The 20,939-nt window shown below is 59.0% G+C and overlaps 1 protein-coding gene across 1 annotated transcript; it reads right to left on the bottom strand.

Moving 5' to 3' along the window:
* Nucleotides 1-8,757: 8,757 nt before the first annotated feature.
* HRK (harakiri, BCL2 interacting protein) lies at nt 8,758-20,672 on the bottom strand. The gene is made up of 2 exons (XM_056131061.1): nt 20,216-20,672; nt 8,758-8,907 (listed from the first exon to the last, which is right to left on the bottom strand). The coding sequence occupies exon 1, from the start codon at nt 20,545-20,547 to the stop codon at nt 20,272-20,274; it is 276 nt and encodes a 91-aa protein (XP_055987036.1). The 5' UTR covers nt 20,548-20,672; the 3' UTR covers nt 8,758-8,907; nt 20,216-20,271.
* Nucleotides 20,673-20,939: the final 267 nt, after the last annotated feature.

The following is a 20,939-nucleotide window of genomic DNA, read 5'->3' as shown; positions in this document are numbered from 1 at the left end:
CCCGCCCCATCCCCACGCCCCGCCTCCTCTTCTACGCCCCGCCCCCTCCGCGCCACGCCCTCTTCTCTATGCCCCACCCCTTATTCTAAGCCCCGCCCTCTCTCCTTTCCGCCTTGCCCCCTTCCTTGTTTCTGCCCCCTTCCTCGTTTCCGGGCTGCAGTGTATCCCCTTCCCTAACCCAGACTCAGTTTCCCTTTCGGGGGAGTCTATTAGATAATGAAGAGGCCCCCCAACCCCCATTTTTCTATTGTCACTCCCCATAGCCGAATTCCTGGGGCTTCAAAATGGGAGGGGCCCAGGGGGCACGCCCCCCATTAGTCTGCAGGAGAAGGAGCGTCCAGGTGCCGGTGGAGGGACCCCCTCCTCCCGGCTGCAGTAAGGTAAGCACCCCCGGCCCCCATAAACGGCTTCCTGTATGTTCTCCACTCTCCTCCTTCCACTGTGCAGAGAGGGAAACTGAGGCCTGGAGCTCCCAGGGCCTCCTGACTCAGTTGCTGGCCGAATTTCCAGCCCTCAGCTCAAGACCTCAGGGTGCAGTGGGGTTTTCACAGCACTGTTCTGAGCCGAACATGTTTGTGGAGGGCCGCACTGAGGCGGAGGGTCAGCCCTGGTTCCTGGACTCTGCCGGTTGTCCGTGGACACTCTGCTTCGTAATGCCCCTTCCCGAGTTCTCCGGCCATGCCCAGGGCCAGTTAGGTGGCAAGAACTTGCCTCGTGGCCCAGCTGTGGATGCCACAGGGGCCCCACGGCCAGACCCTGTCTTCTATTGCTTGGAGTCTTCTCTCCCTCATCGAAGTCTTATGCTTGTCAGCAGCTCCCACGGCTGCTGCCTTCCCCTCACCCCTGCACCCTAGGTGCCCTCACAGAAGAGGGACCATCTGGGTTATGGATTTTTTCCCACGGCCCTGGAGCCAGGGACAACTCCAGTCTCTGCCTCAAAGCATCTTTTCCACCCAGGATGACCTGCTTGAAGCCAGGAGATGACCCAGGCGGTCACTCAAAGCCCCTGGCTTCTCTCCACTCTGTTATCTGCCTGGCAGTCCTGCTCAGATGCCGGGTGGGCCCATCCTGAGTCCCCCACCCCACACTAAGATCCAGGACATGATTCCTGGGTGCCTCCAAGCCAGGCCTTTCCCTTGGCCTTAATCCCCACCTCCTCCCTGGTACCCAGCCAGGCAGCCCGGCCTGGGCAGCGGGGCAGCTTTCAAGCCCTGTTACTATGGCAACTGCAGAGATGCTATAATCTCACCTGCCTGGATAATCAAGACCAAAGGGGAAGAGGAGGAAACTGCTCTGTTCTCGTCATCCCTCGAGGAAGGACCCGAGGGAGACAAGGCAGGAGCTTTTGCAGCTGGTTCTGACTGGGCGCGCCCAGCCTGAGGATACACTGCCCAAGAAACGAGAGTCGAGTGGGGGGAACTGGAAGAACCGAATTCCAGCATCTGCGGAGGAAGATGGAGCGAACCAGGCCAGGGATCCCAGGCCCAAACACTGCCTGAGACTTTGGGGCGTCATGGCATCTCCCGGTCACCATCTCCAGGGTGACAAAACCCAGGGCAGGAGTCTCTGGAACCAGGAAATTCACACTGTGACCGACTGATGGGTAACAAGGATCCTTTTGTGCTGGACACTCAGTCTAGCTCCTGAAACACGACATCCTTCAAGTCAGGGACCTTGACGCTGAGGGGAGAAAGGCAGGGAACTAGGGGAGTTGCAGGGCAGGGCAGGTGGGATGGTTTTGTTCTGGATTTTATTTCTTCATTCCCTGCTGTCTGGAAGAGAGCCTGCCGGGGAGATTGTCTGGGAAGGGTGGGAGGGAGGAGCAGTGGTTAGCGCCGATGTCCCAACATCCGGCTGTGGGCTGCCTTCACCCCTCGGGAGTGAAGATCCCCGTTCTCCTCTCCCTGTCTTTGCTCGGTACTCCTGGGATCAAGATAAGGATCCTCACGCCTGTGACTCACTGACTCCAGTTCCACAAATCCCTTGGCAACGGTCTCCAGCAGATTCAGAATGTGAGTCGAGGACAGGGCAGCTGAAGGGACACCACCCTTGGCCAGCACCGAGGCCACTGAGACTCAGGGTTGAAAGGAGAAAGGTCGATCCCAGGATCGTGGTCCAGGAGCTTCCCTGCTGCCAATAAGCCTCCTGCCGCGTTTCCTTGGACCTCTGCAGCCAGGCTGGAGCTGTCGCACCAGCTCAGAGAGATGTGCTCTCAGCACCGGGTGCCCGATGGACTCAGCCTCCGCCGGCGGGTCCTGTCCAGGTACGGGTGGGAGAAGCCAGGCCAGGACTGGCTCGGGAGAGGGATGAGGAAGAAGTGAAGCCAAAGGGGGATTTGGCAGTTTTTGGTTTGGGGGCCACACCCAGCCCGATGCTCAGGGCTTACTCCTGGTTCCGTGCTCAAGGGATCACTCCTGGCAGGCTCAGGAGACCATACTATGGGATGCTGGGGGTTGAACCCGGGTTCAATCCCAGCATCATCCAAGGCAGATCCCCTTGCCACTGTTTGGGGAGACATCCGGATGCAGCTGTGGGGGGTCTGACTGCAGCTCAGGGTGGTCCCACTTGCTCTTCCTCTCTCTCATCAGCCCCTGGTTGTGGGGGAGTCTCCACTGGGGGCCCCCGGATCTATACCAGGTGCCACCGCGGGCACAAAGGGCAGGATGGAACCCAGAACTGGCAGAAGCGACTGGGTGGGACCCAAAGAGCTGGTTAATTCCATCGAGTTTGTCTCCGCCCAGAGTGTGGGGGCTGGTTGAAGAAGGCTTCGCCCGGGGACCAGATCGTGAATGTCGGTTATCATGTGAACGGCTAAGACATGGAGTCACAGGGAGCACGTACTTTGCATGTGTGAGGCCCTGGGTCTGGTCCCTGGCACCACATGCTCCTCCGAGCACTGTCAAGTGTGGTACCTATGAAAAATAAAATGTAGCTGCTTTTATTGGATGTATGTGAGGTTTTTGGTGCAGGGTAGGGGCAGGAAGGTCTTGGGGGAGAGCATGCAGTACCGGGAGTCGAACCCAGGATATTCTACACACCACACGTCGTCTCCAGCTCACAGAGCCAACTCTGCAACGATGCTCTGAAAACCAAGTCATGCCCGACTCTGACGGGACAGCATTGTTCCGTGTGTGTCCAAGGGTGGCAGTGCGGCAGGAGTGGTGGTGGGGGGGTGGGCGAGGGCTGTGTCCTGTCAGGTTCCAGGGATGCTCCCAGAACCAGGACTTACTTCTCCTTTATTTTCCTCCGAGACTCTGGTTTGTTTGTTTTTTTCCTTTTTTTTTCTTTTTGGGTCACACCCAGCGATGCTCAGGGGTTACTCCTGGCTCTGCACTCAGGAATTACTCCTGGCGGTGCTTGGGGGACCATATGGGATGCCACGGATCGAACCCAGGTCGACTGCGTACAAGGCAAACGCTCTCCCTGCTGTACTACCATTCCGGCCCCATTTTTTTTCTTTTCTTTCTTTTTTTTTCTTCCTCCTAGACTCTGTTTAGCAGGTAACTCCTGGGCCTATGGAGAAACAGCTTCGAGAAGGCTCTGTCCCTCCAGAGAGAAACCACCCTGAGGCTTCGGGGATGCCTGTGAGAGAGCAGTAGTTTGTCCCCAAACCAGTTACGTTAGCCTCGGGAGCACAGACGCGGGCTGGGGCTGGGCAGGGGTGTGCCAGGAGGTTTAGGGCAGAGGAGGGTGAAGGCAGGCAAGTCACCTGAGCTGGGAGCGGTGGGGACCCGTCCCCAGAGTGAAAGCAAAGTGTCCACACCCGCTATTCTGTGGAAGAGACTGGAGCACAGTCTCTTGACACCCATAGACCTGATAAATATGGGTACGCTTTTCACCCGTGTGGCCTGTGTGTCCGGTTGGAGATTCCGCTCCGTACTCAGCTGCTTGCCCATGTGATGGCACAGAGGAACGTGGCATCACGTGGATGCCCTGATCCTGAGCTGTTGTGTGTCCATATCCCGTTGCCCAGCTCCCAGGTGCTGTGTCGGCCCAGCTCCTGCGTGAGGGTTAGGGGCTTCTCAGGAAGAAATGGGGGAGGGGAATGTCGGGCCTTCTGCTCTGGGGAGTTGTGGGGTGCAGCCAGGCCCCTCCCCCGCATCCCGGGGGGGGGCAATCCTTCCCAAGGAAATGAAAACACAGACGCCTTTGGCTAGAAGTGCACGGCCCGGTTTTTAATAAAGTCATTACAAATATGTACAAAGCGTCTCCAAGGTATGAAATTCCTCTTACAAAACAGCACAAGGAACCCACAGGCCCGGCCCTGCCACGGAATGTCCCCAAGCTCGTGGGGCCAGGGACCTCAGCTCGGCTCCAGACAACCCCCCACCTTCCCTCCCTTGCACACGGGCTCTCCTTAAAGGCGAGACTTGTGGGGTCAGAAACGGGTCGGGAGACAAGAAGGGAGGCAAAAGGCTTCCTGTGTCCTAGGAAATAAGTCGGACAGGCCCCGCCGGCAAACTCCAGGCTCCTCCCAGGGACCTTCCAGAAAGCAGAGACCCAACGGGTCCAATACATTAAATCCTCAACTAAATCATCCGGCCTGCCCTGAGGTGCCCCCAGATGCCATGCCCTGGACAGTGGCCCTCAGTCAGGTGCCCCGCTCCCCTCAGGGACCCGGGTGGGTACAAGCCCTTGAGGTGATGCCCGAGGACCCAGCTGGGGAGACCCAGGACTCAGCAGAGCTGGGCATGGAGGGCGCCAAGCTCAGCCACTTCACTCTGCGCAGCCTCAGTCTCCCTGGAGGGAGGGGAAGGAGAATCACCCCCATTCCAAAGTGGCTGAGGGGCCCCAAAGGAGTGTGACCTCAGGAACAGAGCTGGGGGATGCCCAATGCCTGCCACTGCTGGCGAAGCACCAAGCGAACACCCAGCATTCTGCCCAGGGAGGAGCTGAGAGCGGGCTCTTCGCCCTTCGTGGGAGGGGGCCCTAGAAAATGCTACTCCAGCATCTGCCAGCAAAGCTTGGGGTCCCAGGGAGTCCCTGGCCAATCTGGACAAAGGTCATGGGCCACTGTGACGGCAAACAGGGCTGCCCCTCGGGCACGGGCGAGAAAACCTCTTCCCAGATGGGCATCTAGCACCGGGCACAAGATGGGTGCCCGATGAATGATAGGCTGTTGAGTGAATGAATGAAATTTTAAAAAATAAACTTTCGCTTTAAGCTTTAAAGTGACACTTTGACTCCGCTCCCTCCCTCATTGAGTTCCCGGGAGACTAGTTGGGGGGGGGCTCGAGCCTCCCCCCCCCCAGCAACTCCTCACCTCTCCATCTGCTTTTGACCCTCTGATTGGCCCAAGGTGGCTTAAAAAAACATTCAGAAAAGGGGCTGGTCTCCAACAGAGAAGAGCAAGACTCACGTCCTGGTCACTGCTGCTTCTGACAGCAGTTGGACACTTAAAAAAAAGTCCACAGAGAGCAGCAGTGTCCCCAAAAGACCCCTTGTGAGTTCAGAGGGGGCACCCTGCCAATTTCCCAGCGAGGAAAGAGACGGTTTGCAGCCGTCAGCAGCCTCGCGAGAGAACTCGGAGTAGGTTGAGATCAGCTACATAAATTGGGAAGCCAAAGTCACAGCCCCGTGTTTCTGCGGCAGTATTGCTTACGTCACCCGTTCCCCATCCAAATAGAAAAGAATCTAAAACCCGGACCACTGGAAGGCAGGAAAGGCGTCTCCAGCGTCCCCAGGAGAGGAGAAAACAACGAGGGCGGCTTCCAGGGCTGGGGCTGGGTCCAGGACCGTGGACAGCGGCCGGGGTGGGGGGGCCCAGTGCGCTCTCTCCCCCAAGAAAGGATCACTCCAGCTGCAACTGGGCCAAAAGGAACCTGAAAGGAAACCCAGCATTTGAAGAGGAGGAAAGAGACACTAGGTGTTTGGGGGGTGTGGGGGAGGGAGAGAATCTTCCCGAAGGGCCTGGGTCTCATCTGGAATGTGGAAGTCCCAGAGGCCCCGTATGTCTCTCTGGACTCCTGCACCCCAGCACCATCAGGAAAGCGGGGGCCCTTCCTTTGCTCTTCAAGTCTTTATGCAGCTACTTAAATGATCTCAGAGACGTCCGTCTGCATTGTGTGGACATGCACGCACTCGTGCGTGCGTGCACACACACACACACACACACACACACACACGCGTGCACACACACGCGCGCGCACACACTGCTGTCTGCTGAAACTCGATATGAGGTCTTTTTAAAATTTATTTCAAAGCCTCTCTCTTTTCACAGACGCTCTGCAGTGAAGCTAATCAAAATCAATGACTCCTTGGCAGCCGGAGGGGAAAGAAAGGGGGTGGGGGGAGAGGGGGAGGGAGGGATGGTGCCAGCACTTTGCGCACTGTGGAAATATTAAAAAAAAAAACCCACCCCACTGTCTCATGCAATCCAAGTAATGCAGTGCGCGTGAGAGTGGGGACAGTCTAATTCATGTATATCTCATGCTTCGATTTCCTCATACAAATGTCCATCGAGATGTCAAATCTCATGTAAAAAAAAAGCATTAAAAACAACCCCTTGTCAAAAAATCGGGGCGGTGGAGAAGTGCACTCCAATTAATGATGTGCAAGAAAAAAGTCAGGATCCGATAAATACAGGATTTCTGTTAATACAAGAGATTATGTACAAGGGACTTGGCTGGACAGCTCCAACGGGAAGGCGTGGTCGCCCTGTTCTCCGCACTGTGGCTTCATTAAAAAAAATCAAACAGGCCCAAACGCCCAACGCCCGCCCCCACCCCCCAGCCCGCCCCACCCATCCGGAGTTTAGACGCGCCAGAGCGACGGTCATACCTAAGCTGGCAGGCAAGTCAAGGCTGCAAAAGGAGGTCAGCCTGCACCCCCACACCTCCCCAGAGGTCTGAAAGATGGTGGCATCCATCTACAGCTGGAAAAAACACCTCCCCTGAAAACGGGGTGAACCAGAAAGACGCTGGTGTCTGCCTAGGAAAGCGACTCGGAGAGGGGAGGGAGAAGCAAAGGGAGTTCAGAGCCGCCGAAGCCTTCCCCAGCAGACCCCGCCTCCTCAGCATCCCCGTAAACAGGACTGCAGGGGTGAAGGCGGCGAGCGGGGTCTCCAGAAAAGCGCTGCCTTTCCCTGAGCGGAGATACAAGCTGTCTGCGGGGAGTGGGTGCAAGCCACCCTCACCCCCTGCCCTGCTGGGTTGTATTTGCCTCGAAAGGGCGATTGGAGGGAACAGAAGGCCGGGATTGTGTTGTTTTGGAAAGCAAGCAAGCAAGCAAGCAAGCAAGACTTGCTCCCAGCCTGTGCGCCGAAAGGTCCTGTGTGGTAAAGGAGGACCTGGGACTTCCCAGCAAAACCTCCGAGGCTGGTTGGTTCCCATTCACACCCCCCCCCCCCCGCCCCCCGCCTGTCCGCCTTAACAACAGATGACCCCTCCCTGAACCCTTAGAACTGAGGGAGAGCTATGGATAGCCCAAGAACCCCCTGTCCTCCTCTGGGGGGGGTGTCCCTGCAAATGCAGCCTTGTAGCATAACTGCCAGCACCTGTACCCCAAGCCTCAGCCTCTCGGCTTGGAACAAAACATAGCAGTGAGTGAGTGATACCCTGAACAGAGAAATAATACCTGTTTTTCTTGGATTTTTTTTTAAAGCAAAATAATAATCCTGGCTCCCTGTAGAGTCTTTGCAGCCAAGTCTCAGTCCAACACACATTATTATTATTTTTTTAGCCCTTCTAGAAACTTCTGAAAATAGTGCTTTATCCTGGATAAAAAGAATCAGACCCTCCTGTCAATCATTGAGATGCTGGTGCATTTCATTTCAATGGCCCTTCCCTCCCCCCGCGTCCCTTGCTGATAAATCACCCTTGACCAAAATGGAGCCGTTTCTTGGCTCTTCAATCTATAAAACCCAAGCCCTGAACTCCCCCAGGGAGTGAGGGAAGCCTTGGGCTGAGCTCCAGAACCCTCTGCAGGGGAGGAGACAGCCAACAAGTCACACTGGGGATTGCCTCCCCCAGCTAACCAGAGCTGCCCCCTCCCAGGCCAAGATTCTCCCGCAAACCACCTCTGGCTTACTTGTCATCTCCCCCCGCCTCTTACGGAAAGAGATTCTCAAGTGGCACTTTTGCAACTCGCCCCTTCAAAACAGGAAAAAAAAAAAAAGAATCCGAAAGAACAAAATAAAAAATCTCATCTCAGGCCGGCAGATCTGGTGGCACTGTGCCACAGTGCCACGGGTCCCCGGCAGCACCAGCGAGAACACACTTAGCACCAGCAGTTGTAAGAGAAGCACCGGAGACACCGTCTGATGGGCAGGAACCAACGATGCCACTTGTGATGAGGCTGGGGGAACAGCCAGCTACAGAGGCAGGTACCAAGTGGCCACGAGGGGTCGAGAGGCTTCTGGAACGGAGATCGCGCAGACCCGCACCTGCCCCCCACCCACCCACATCTTCCTCCTCATTTCTTTTCTTCCCTTCTTCCCTATTTTTTTTGTTCCCTTCCTCTTTGCCTTCTGCCACGTCACGTGTTATTCAATTCCCACCAGTCTTTGCAGGTTTCCCAGGAGCTCCGGCGGCGGTGGTGGTGGTGGCGGCGGCGGCTGTCTCCGAGAGCCCCTGGCAGGCGACTGTCCCAGTTCACATCGGAAGGTGCAGAAAAAAAGAAGGGGACGCGTCCTCGACAAGGCATGCACTGAGAAGTAATATTCATATTTTCTTTTTTATATATATAGAGAGAGCTGTCGGTGAATAGCATCAGGGTGTCTGTTTCTGCAGCTGGGTGTCCATCCAGAAGGCTCCCCCAGCCCCAGCCACCACCTTTCTGCCCTCACTCCAGGCGCCGGCTGAGCCTCCACTTCCTCCTCGAAGTGCCAACCGCCGCCCTTCCAGCTCTGGGCTTCCCCTCAGGAAAACGGGAACCAGCTTTCTCCAAGAACACAGGGGTTGCACCAACCTGCGGGAACCAAGAGCAGGACATCAGTCAGCGGCCACGTAGGGTGACGTCAGCGCCTGTGGCCTGGGCCCTGTCTCCCCGCTTGCAGGGGAAGGGAGCGCGTCTAGACATAAAGCGGATTCGGGAGGAAAGTGCCCCCGCCAGTCCTGCACGCACACACAGACGCACATGCACGCACACTGGCTCGTTTGCAGGACTCCCTGCCCGTTTACACAGTCCTCTTCTGTGAACGCAAACGCACAATGTGGGCACAAGTCATAGGACAGCAGGTAAGGTGCTTGCTTTGCACATGGCTGGCCTGGGTCTGATCCCCAGCACCCCATATGGTCCCGAGCCCCCCCAGGAGGGTCCTTGAGCACAGAGCTAGAAGTAAGCCCGAATAAGCACTGCCAGCTGCAGCCCCCCAAAAAGACACAACAAATTAAAAAAATAATTAAAAAGAGAAGGGAGAGGTCAGAGAGACGCCCAGGGGCTAGGGCTCTTGCGTTGCTCATAGCCCACTCCTGTTCTGTCCCTGGCACAAGATACGGTCCCGGCAGCAATGCCTGAAAGTCCCTCCTGGAGCTGGAACGATAGCACAGCAGGGAGGGCGTTTGCCTTGCATGCGGCCGATTGGGTTCGATCCCAGGCATCCCACAGAGTCCCCCAAGCACTGCCAGGAGTGATTCCTGAGTGCAGAACCAGGAGTAGCCCCTGAGCATCGCTGGGTGGGACCCAAAAAGCAAAGAATAAATAAATAAAAATAAATAAAATATTTAAAAATGTTTTAAAAAAGAAAGTCCCTCCTGAGCCCAGAAACAAGAGTAGCCCCTGAGCATGGCCAGGTGTGCCCTGTCCACTCCCCAAAAACGCGAACAGAGCTCCCCACACCCCTTGTGGCCTTCCCGGACTCAGGCTTAAAACCTTTGTCTGTTCATTGCATCATTCCGTTTCAGGACAGTATCTGCCTGCGTTCACTCGTTCACTGCCAGACAGCCCGGCACAATCAAGTGACGAAGAAGCCCGAGGGCAGAGCTCTGGCCCTTACAGAGTCTAGCACCCAGCGAGGGAGCAGGGAAGAAATTGAGAATGACAGCATCCAGTGACACGCGGGGGCTGCTGGGTAAACCAGGGACACAGAGCTCAGAGGTGAGGCGGCAGCGGAGGGCGAGCGGGCGCTCAGATCCGTGGTGCCAGGAAGTTGGCCAGAAGGGGAGCTCTTCCAGCCCAGCCCCCAGGAGGGAAGATCCGCGTCACGACCAGAACGTGCACAAACGGTCATAGCAGCACGGGTCCATAATCACCGCCTGGCCAGCGGAAACACCCCAGACGCCCACCGAGCAATGGACGGAGGAAATGGGTGAGGGGTCCCACGCAAGGGATTATTCTTGGCCCTCAGGGAGGACTGAGGCACTGATTGGCACTACCAGATGTGGGTCTGAGAGATTCTGCCAAGTCAAAGAAGACAGTCCCGGAAGGACAAATGGTGCCAAGTTCCACTGACCGGAAACGCGACAAGAGCCAGTCTAGGGTGGGGACCAAACCCCAGGCGTGAGCACGGCCTGCCTGCAGATGACCCTCATTCCATCTGGGGTGCCATACAGATCCCCAAGAAATCCCCAAGCACGTCTGGGTGCTGCCCTGAGGCTCGTGAGCACTGTTGGGGAGTGCAGAACAGTCTTGAGCCCCAGAAGACCCCAGCAGCGCTGTGTCTTCTGGCCCTCATGACGGGACCCCTTCGTTGGCCGAACTCTCTTTTGGGGGAGATCCTGTCTCCCCCAAAGAGACGGTCCACTGGCTTGAGGCTTTCTTTCTGGTGCTGGGAGTAGAACCCAGGCCTTGGGGACACATGCGTAGAATTTTTTTTCTTTTTGGGTCACACCCAGCAATGTACAGGGGTTACTCCTGCCTCATGCACTCAGGAATTACTCCTGGCAGTGCTCAGGGGACCATATGGGATGCTGGGAATCGAACCCGGGTCGCCCGCATGCAAGGCAAACGCCCTACCCGCTTTACTATCGCTCCAGCCCCATTGGGGACACACGTGAAGGAAGGAAGGATGAGTGTTGCATCGTTTCAGAATTATTTCATTATTTCAGGAGAAGAGGGAGGAGGAAGAGAAGGACGGGGCTGGGGGGAGGTTGCAGTGGATGAGAGGGCAGGGCAGCAGGCAGCGGGCACAAGGGAAGGCCCTGAGGAACGGAGTGGGGGTGGGAGAGGCTTGAGAAGGTTCTGGCAGAGCCTGTGGGCCCGGCAAACCTTGTGGTTGAGTGGCAGCAGGAGCTATGAGGTAGCAGAAGAGAGAAAAAAGAATGTTCCCTTGATGGTCGGAGCGATAGTACAGTGGGTAGGGCATCTGCCTTGCACGCGGCCGACCCGGGTTCAGCCCTCGACATCCCATATGGTCCCCTGAGCACCGCCAGGAGTGATTCCTGAGTGCAGAGCCAGGAGTGACCCCTGAGCACCACAAGGTGTGACCCGAAAAGAAAAAAAATCCCTTGGGGGCCGGGGGACGATGCCTAACGCGCTGGCATTTGTTCTGCATGCAGGACTCCCAGTTTCCACCCCCGGGCCCCAAGAGTGACCCCTAAGCACGGAGCCGGGAGCAGCCTCTAAGCACTGCCAGGTGTGACCACCCCATAAACACACACACACACACACACACACACACACACACACACACACACACACACCCTAGAACAGACCAAGCATGCTGCACTGTGAGCACAGCCTTAAGAGCCCCTCCCCGCTTACTGACACCGAGGAGGAGGACCAGGCCGGTCACTGAGCTCCGGGCCGCACCTGCACCCCTGGCAGCTGCCCCCACGGCTGTGATGGGCACAGGGTAGGAGCACTCCCCCCACCCCTGCCGGGGAGGACTCCAGGCCAGCAACAGGCCCTGCTGCAGACCGCAGACCTTCTCCGGCCCGACCCTGCAGGCCCCAGGGGCACCAACTGCACCCCGACCCTAGGGGACTGGGTTCCTCGGCCCTGATGGCACCCTGGTCAGGGGACTCACTAAATCCTCTGGTGACTCATTTTGGGTTTTTGTTATTTTGCTGTTGTTGTTGTTGTTGTGGGATTTTTGGTTTTGTTTTGTTTTTGTAGCCACACTTGGCAGTGCTCAGAGCATACTCCTGGCTCTGTGCTCAGGAGTCACTCCTGGTGGGGCTTGGGAGGGGGCATAAAGGACGCTGGGGATTGAACCACGGGCAAGGCAAGCCCCCGACTTGCTGTACTATCGTCTGGTCCAGAACCAGAAGGAAAAGGAGAGAAAGAGAGAGAGTGAGAGACAGAAATGGAGGGAGGAGGAGAGGAGGAGGAAGAAAGGGAAAGAGAGGGTGAGGGAGGGAAAGAGGAGCGAGGGGGAGGGGAGGAGACTGGGGGGGAGGAGGGGGAGGGGAGGCGGGGAGGGAGGGGGAGAGCAGGCACGTGTGTGAATCTGCGGTCTCCACGGAGAGGCTCGCCACAGGGCTACACCGGGTACTGGGTAAGAGCACAGACTCGGGAGCCAGCTGTCGAGGGTCCGGGCCTGATTCAGGCCCTTCCGAAGCTGTGTGGTCTTTGGGGAGAGTTGCTTTTGTTTGTTCATTTGGGGGCCACACTGGGCGAGGCTCAGGCCTGACTCCTGGTTCTGGGCTCAGGGATCACTCCTGGAGGCTTGAGGGACCCTCGGGGGTGCCGGGGATGGAACCCTGTTCGACCAACCACGTGCAAGGCAGCCGCCCTCCCCGCTGTGCTCACTTGGCCCCAATGATGCGGGGGTGGGGGGGCTTACCTGGTGCCTCGGGAGATTCCGAGGGGGCCACAGGTGAAAACTATGTAAACGGGGGTCCACAGCATGAGATGGTAGGACTGGGGCACAGGAGGGGGAACATGGCCAGGGAAGGCTGAGAAGCTCCGGCCTAGGTCATCCTAGGCGCATGTTCGGGGGTTACAGGGCACTGGGCGCTTCACATTCCTCACTGCACTTCTGGACTGTTCTTCCCGCCCTCCTTTCACACTGAGCAGGAGTCCTGGCACAACACTGAGTGATTTTATTACGGTTTGTTTGCTTGTTTGATTTTTTTTTTTGGCTTTTGGGTCCCACCCGGCGATGCTCAGGGGTTGCTCCTGGTTCATGCACTCAGGAATTAACTCCTGGTGATGCTCGGGGGACCATATGGGATGCTGGGAATCGAACTCGGGTCGGCCGGGTGCAAGGCAAACGCCCTCCCCGCTGTGCTATCGCTCTAGCACCAAGACAGCGCTCTTTTACCCGCACCCCCCAGGATATCTTCCAAATCCTCAATGCTCCCCCCCCCTCCCGTCCCTTTGCAGAACCTTCTAGAGGTAGGGAGGTGGCTCAGGTGTGGCCTGTCACTTCATCCATGCGAGTCATTCAGACTGGCAGGTGTGGGGCGTGAGGTATGAAGGGGGCGCAGTTGAGACAGGGCCTGGGGCGAGCCCAACTGGTCGCTTCCAAAAGACAGATTTGCCGCCCTCTTCCCTGGGATTGCAGGTAAATGACTGGGTTTTGTCAGGGCTGTGGGGAGACCAGAGAACTCAGCGCTGCCAAGCGCTGCCACCGGGGAGGTGGGAAAGTGGGCACTGACGCCAAAGCGCCCGACTTCCTGAAGGGTCAGTGCCCAGAGCTGGGGGCAGTCAAGTGAGGGGGGCTGGCCCTTCCCCGGTCTGGCCACATCCTTCATGACATGCTTCTCGTGGGGGGTGGGGCTGGGGTTCAGGGCCACACCCACCAGGGGCTGCTCTTGGCTCTGAGTGGGGTCACTCCTCGTGGTGCTCAAGGGGACCCTATGTGGTATCGGGGATCAAACCGGGGTCCGCCGCATAGCAAATGAGAGAGGACTCCCTGTACTACCCACTTTAAAAAAAAATCATGCACGGTTTTTCACAACTCCCCCGTCTTAGCTCGCTTCCCGCAGCCGTTTCCTTCAGGTAACCTTAGGATTTCCCTGCTCACTGGTTTGTCGGTTCCTTTCGTTTGCTCATTCATCAGCTGCATGAACTGCGTGGCATCTACATCTGGGTGAAACAGTGCAATGCGGGGCCTTTCCCTTCCAGTGAAGTCGCTTCTCTTACTCCCCTCAAGTCCCCTTCCATCGCAATGGCCATGTTCTGTGTCTTTTTTGTTCGGGGTTCACCCCCAACTGTGCCCAGAGCTCAGCCCCAGCTCAGAGCTCAGGGATTGCTCCTGGCAGACTTGGGGGGCCATATGGGATGCTGGGGGCTCGAACCCCGCATGCAAGGCAAACCAACGCCCTCTCCATTATCTTTCTGACCACTTCCGTCTTGTTTTCTCGCTGATTAGCATTGCACAGCATGTACATACCCGACCTTCTTGACCCAATCCCTTAAGAATGGGCACTTCAGTGGCTTACAGAGTTTGGCTCTTGTCAAGAAGGCGGCCAGTAAGGCGGGGGGGGGGGGGGGGGGGGGGCAAGGATGACAGTGTTCTGTGCTCGTGTTTCTATTTCCTGAGGATGGATACTGACAAGTGAGGGTGCTGGGGCCCAAGGGGGCTCCATCTGCATCCTCTGGAAGCCCACGCCCCCAGGGCTTCACAGCATGCACTTTTTTTTGAAGTGTACAAGTTTATTTTATTTTATTTTATTTTGCTTTTTGGGTCACACCCAGCAATGCTCAGGGTTTACTCCTGGCTTTGCACTTAGGAATTATCCCTGGCGGTGCTCAGGGGACCATATGGGATGCTGGGAATTGAACCCGGGTTGGCCACGTGCAAGGCAAATGCCCTGCCCGCTGTACTATCACCCTAGGCCCAAGTATACAAGTTTATTAAGGAACATCCAAGGGATCAATGCCTTTGTACTGGAGGAAAGAACGGAAGAGTGGGCAGGAGAACTGGACACGAGATAATTGTTCAGCCAACTCCACCGGATATTAGAATAACATCCTGAGTTGGGTTGAATCAGCTCAGCTTTTGCACCCCCTTGTCATTAGTCAGTGGATTGGGGTCTCCCTGAGGATGACCATGATGTTAGACCGGATTCTCTCTACCACAGGAGATCTAAACCAGTTTACATCCAAGGCTGCCTGTTTTCAGCATGGCCACAGCTGGAAACAGCTTTGAAGAGAAGTGTCAGTCACTTGATCACGTTTTGCTCATTTTAGATGCTGCAGATGACCCTTGCACAAGTTTTATTCCATAGAATTTCTACAGAAAAGTCCAGCTCCTGCACACTCTTTTTTTCTTGCTTTTTGGGTCACACCCAGTGATGCTCAGGGGCTACTCCTGGCTCTGCACTCAGGAATTATTCCTGGCGGTGCTGGGGGGACCATATGGGGTGCTGGGGACTGAACCCGGGTCGTCAACAGCGTGCAAGGCAAATGCCCTACCTGCTGTGCTATCCCTCTGGCCTGCACCTGCACACTTTTGACCCGGACAGTCACCTGACAATCTGCTGCTGCTGTTGCACCAACAGTCTCACGAACACATTCGGCAGACCTCACTTTACACCCTCAGCAAGTGGGGACAGCACAGCGCTCCCCCCTGGGACCAGATCAGGCCAGTGTCCCCAAGGTCAGGAAGTCTCACCCCGGCCCTGGACTTGCAGTTGCTGGTGAGAGAAGGAGACCAGATGAACAACTGCACAAAGCAAAAGTCACAAAGGACCCTCAGGAGCTCCCAGATGTCGGGAAGAAGGTCCACGGGGCTGAACTTTGCCCCGACTACAAACCCCAAGAGGCCTGTGTTGTCAGGTACCACACTCTGAACTGGCCCAGGGTCCGGAGTGATAGCACAGCAGGTAGGGAATTTGCCTTGCACGCGGCTGACCTGGGTTTGATCCCTGGCATCCCATAGGGTCCCCCGAGCACTGTCAGGGGCAATTCCTGAGCGCAGAGCCAGGACTAACCCCTGAGCATCGCTGGGTGTGACCCAAATAGCAAAAAAAAAAAAAAAAAAAAAGAACTGACCCAGCTTTGAAACAGGCTCAGAAAAGGCAAAGCTGCTTCAGCCCAGTCCCCTGACATTTGTTTTGGCCACTTGTGGTCTCCAGGTGGGGTTCCAGCATGTGTGTGTGTGTGTGTGTGTGTGTGTGTGTGTGTGTATGTGTGTATGTGTGTGCGCGCGCCCTGCTGAGGCTGCATGGCCTGCTCTGAGTCCCTCTGAGTCTCTTTCCAGTAGCTGAACTGGTTCCTACAGCACCTTGCAACCATACTGAGCCAACCCAAGCCAGCAGTGACAAGTCACCCCTCTCTTATCCCACTGCCCAGCCCCAGAGGGTCTGGCATTTGCCATGGAAACCACCTTTCCTGGCTCCTTCCCCGGAAGGGAGGGCAGGACCCCCCCCCTCCATCTTGGTCCCTGCTGCACCCAGCGTGCATGCCACACCACCACACCTCGGTCAGTGGGGAGAGGAAGTCTTGTCCCTGTCTTGCACCGTTTCTGACCCCATCCCCCGTGACATGGTTATCACCAGCACACCGCTAAGGGCGAGGGCACCTAGGGACAGCCTCTGCTTCCCGGAAGGCCTGCTGCCAGCCGAGGAAAGACAGAACCCCACCGCGCAGGCCTAGGCAAGCTGAGCCAGCAGTCAAGGCGGCGGGCAACACCGGGCAGGTCATTCACAGGGAGGGTCCGCGGCCTTTACATTCTGGACTCTGTCATGTGTGCCCCGGCCTCTCACCAGGCAAGAGGGTGACACCACACAGGGACCAGGCGGCACATCTGGCTGCTTCCCAGGGGGTCTCCCCAACAGCTGGCCTCCTTCGTTTGGCTGGCTTCCTCCGGGCTGGCCAGCGAGCCAAGCCCAGGCTTTCAAGCCCGAAAAGTCCTCCCGGCAGGGGTGCTTGGAGGGAGGCTTGGAGGGAGGCCCGAGGGATGCGCCTCCAGGTTTAACCACTTAATCCCCAAAGTACCTGCCAAGAACCAGTTAGCCCGTCTGGCGGTGGGGCCGGCCGGCATTAATTCATCCTGGCAGGCTCCTGCCGGCCCATTATCTGCCCAGCTCCTGACCACGCCGCCCCTGGGCCTCCAGAGTCCCCCCTCTCCCCTTCTCCCGAGTCCCAAGGCAAGAGGCTACCCACCCCTGACCCCCTCTCCCAGCTCGACTGCTCGGCTCCATTCTCTCTCCCTCCCCAACCCCCAAGGCGCACTCCCCGCCCTCCCACGCCTCCCCGCGCCAGCCCCGCACCATAAAGCCTCTTTTGTTCCCGGGAGCTTCAAGCTGCGACTGGTTAAATCACACCCAGCCTCCTCCCAGCCTCCCCCAGCCTCCCCAGCTCTGCCTCCATTTCCCCTCAGATACCATTCCACCCTTGGATGGGCCAAGACACCAGGCACTCCACTCAGGTTTTTGTTTGCTGTTTTGTTCTGGGGGCCACACCCCGCGATGCTCAGGACTTGCTCCTGGCTCTGTGCTCAGGGATCACTTCTGGCAAGGGTTTGGGGATGTTATAGGGGACAGTAGGGATTAACTCCTGGTTGGCTTGGAGCAAGGCAAGAGTGCTCCCCACTGCCCTCTCTCTCCAGCACCTGGCGCCAGGCTCCTGACAAGGCTGTGCCTGTCCATCCCCCCAGACCTGGGAAAAGCTCGTCTCCAGCTTCAGGTACAGCTCCGAGAGGCCAGGTCCATGCCTGTCACGCTGCCAGCCAGCTCGTGAACAGGGACTTCAACCCAGGTTCTCTGGTCCCTGAGTTCAAGCTTTTAATCATGGAACTCGACTGGCCTGTCGTCGGAAGGGCAGGCAGAAACTGCTGGATTGCCAACACTGACCACACTAATGTCCTCCTCCAGAGACCCTGTATGTGACAGTGTCCATGCTGACATTGTTCCTAGGGGAAATGAAGTTTCCGTGGGGAAAGGCTTTGGGTTCTTTGTGTGGTGTGTGTGTGTGTGTGTGTGTGTGTGTGTGCGCAGTGTGTGTGTGAGTATGTGTGTGCGTATGTGTGTGTGAAATTTACTACTGTGATCTTGCATTCAGCTATGCTCCTTCAGCCTAAGAGAATAAATGCCTGGGCCCAGAGAAAGTCCAGGGCCTCAGACACAAATCTTACATGGGGCTGACCTGGGCTCCATCCGGCACTGAGTATTTCTGGGGGCAGCCCTGGAGACAACCCCTTCCTCCCCACCCAGCACTGCCCCCAAATCAGGATAGGGAGTAACGCCCTGCACGACTGTCAGGGAGAGATTGGGGTCTCCTGAGCATTGCTTCGTAGTCTACCCCCAAAGGGAAAAGCCCCTCCCCTCGGAGGCTGGCATAGGTCTGCCTGGAACACCTGAAGGGATGCCATGAGCCCGCCCACTTTCCCTCTGGACTTGGAAAAGGGGAAAGGACCCCATTCGGGTGGATTTGCTTTCACTTCTTTAGAATACAGGAGGTTGGAAAGAGGGGTTCCCCACCACCACCTCCTACCCCCCACCGCGCAATTAAGCCCGAAGCAGGAGAGAGCTGGAGGCTGGGCTGGGCAGGAAGTTGGTAGTGGGAAGATGACCGAGGGACAAGGCCTGGGCTAGGGAGGGGCCAAATCTAGGATGGGTGGGCACATGGGGGGTGGAACCCACTGACAGGAGTGTCAGCAGGGACAGGGCACTGGAGGTGGAGGCTCCTGGGGGCCTGGGTGAGGGGGCACAGCAGGTGCAGGAGAACCCCAGGGGGGCTGAGAAGGTGGCTTGGGGCCAAGAGACTGAGGTAGAAGCCAACGAACCAAGGGAGAACCAATAAACCAAGGTGACAATGATTTGTCCGCCAGAGCAACTGGGGGTGGGGGCACGGGCGGGAGGGGATACCCAGGGGCCAAGCGGAGAGAGTGCGGGCGGGCACACAGGATCCCGCGGGCTGGGCGCCCCAGACCCCCATCGCCCAGCGCCTGGAGGGGGCCTGGGGGGGGGAGCGCTCCCTCCCACATTGCCCCAAAGCGCCTCTTTGTACGTCCACGCGACTCCCTTCCCTCCACCCACCAGCGTGCAACTTGCCTTCCCGGCTGCTGCTTTTGCTCCAGCTCGCGACTCTCCTCTCTTTCCAAGTCTAGCCGCCGGCTGGTGTTTTCTTCCTCCCACCTTATTTCCGCTTTCCCCAAAATTGCACTCGGGGGTTTCCCGCCTCCCGCTCGCCTCCCTCCTTCACCTCCACATGCCGCATCCGAAATACTGCGGGTCCGCGCACCCCGCTCCGTCTCCCCCTCCCCGCCCCGTTCAACGCCCCCCCACACACACACACATACGCTGTCTCTTCCCACCCAAGGGAGCCCCGAGTTCCTCTCCGAGCCCAGGCGCGGAGAAGCGGATGGGACCTCCAGGAACGGGGCACACAGCGCCCCGAAGCGCGCACCTCTTGGCGCCAGCGCCCTGGCGGCGCCCGGCCCACGCGACATCTGTCGCCCGCGCTCCCGACTCACACCCCGCGCGCCCCCGCAGCTCCCCGGGCGCTGCCACCCCCCACGCTCCGGCTGCCGCCTCTCCCCGCGGGCTCTCGGGCCTCGCCTGGCGGCGCCGCGCCAGCTTCCCCCGACCTCCACCCGGGCGCGCATCCCCGGGACTGTCGCCTCGGGCCTCCCCGCCTCGCTCCCCCGGGTTCCAGAACCAGCAAAGACGGTTCTCGCCCGTTCGCTCCGCTGGAGCGCTCACCGAGGGTGCCCGTGGTCCCCAGGGGCTGAGGACTTCGCTGCCCCTTGCCGTGCCCGGGGAGCCCCGGCCCTCGCCCCATCCCAGCACGCAGCCTCCGGGGCTCCACGCCCTCCAAACAAGCCCTCCGCTAACAGGGCCTAGCACTCAGAAAAGGCGCGACAAATTCTCTTTCCGCACAGCCACGGCTGCCCCCTTAAAGTTTCCCTGAAAGCCTCTACATCCCAGCCCGGTTTTGGGGGGATCTTGGGGCGGGGAGCGAAAAGGGGAGGCTCTCCTTCACGCTCCGTCGACGGGACGCGTCTGCGAAGACAGAAGTTGTCGGAGCGAGCGGCAGAGCGCACGGGCCTTGGGAGGCGGCGCGAGCCAGCCCGAAACCGGGGGGCGGCGAGATGCGCGCCGGGGGGTCCCCGAGCGCAGGACGCAGAAAGTGGAGAAGGGGCACTGGGGGAAGAGGAGCGGCAACTCGGGCTGCTTGGGGCGGGATGGGGAACTTGCCTTGACCTCCCCCCGCCCCCAACAGCGCGGGACGCCGCGGCCTCAATCGCACACCCGCTCCGGACGGGCCCCGCGCGACCCGCGGCGCGCGAGGAGGCGGGGGGCGGCCCTGGCACTCGGAGGGACGCGGGGTCCGGGAGCGGGAAGGGAGCGAGGCCGAGGGGCGGCGGGCGGGCGCGGGGCGGGGATGCTCGCGCCGGCCGAGCCTCCCCCGCCGCCCGGCGCTCGCGCGCTCGCTCGCGTACCTGTTGCTCGCTCCAGCTGGGTCTCGGCTCCGGCCCCTCCACGCAGCCCCGCGCTCCTACAAGTTCCGCCTGCCGAGCAGCCAGGCCGCCAGCGCCGCCACCTGCGCGGCCGCGCACAGCCAGGGCCAGTAGGAGCGGAGCGCGCCGGGCGCCCGCGCCCCCCGACCCCGCGCGCGGCGCCGCCGCATCGTGCGCTGGTGCAGCTCGTCGCCCAGCGCCTTGAGCCGCGCGGCCGTGAGCTGCGCGGCCGCCGAGCGCAGCCCCAGGCGGCCCGCGCTGCAGGCGCACACGGCCGGGGGCCCGCGGCCGCGGTGCAGGGGGCACGGGCACATGACCGGCTCGCCGGGTCCTCCCCGCGCTCGGGCCGCCCCTCGCCTCGGCTCCCTCCGGCCTCCGCGCCCGCCCGCGCCGCGCTCCAGCCGCCGGGGGCCGCCCCTGGACACCAAGTTTCTCCCGGTGTTGTGCGTTTGTTGTGCTGACGGCGCTATTATTAATTAAAGTGTCACATGGTGGAGGGGGGCGGGGAGGGGGTTACATCATCCGGCCCCCCCGGGGGGTGGGGGGGCTGCAGGCAGAAGGAGCCGAGAGGTAACTTTTAACCCTCGCGGCGCCGGCGGCGCGGAGGCGCGCGCCGGGGTGGGGGCGCGGGAGGCGCCCGACCCCCCTCGTCCCCCCGCTCCCGGGCGGAGATCCCGGACCGAGGGGCGGAGGGGTCGCGGGGGGA

This window comes from Sorex fumeus, unplaced genomic scaffold (assembly GCF_029834395.1).
Source record: "Sorex fumeus unplaced genomic scaffold, SorFum_2.1 ptg000083l, whole genome shotgun sequence".
NCBI lineage: Eukaryota > Metazoa > Chordata > Mammalia > Eulipotyphla > Soricidae > Sorex > Sorex fumeus.
This window is presented reverse-complemented; position numbering and strand designations above follow the sequence as displayed.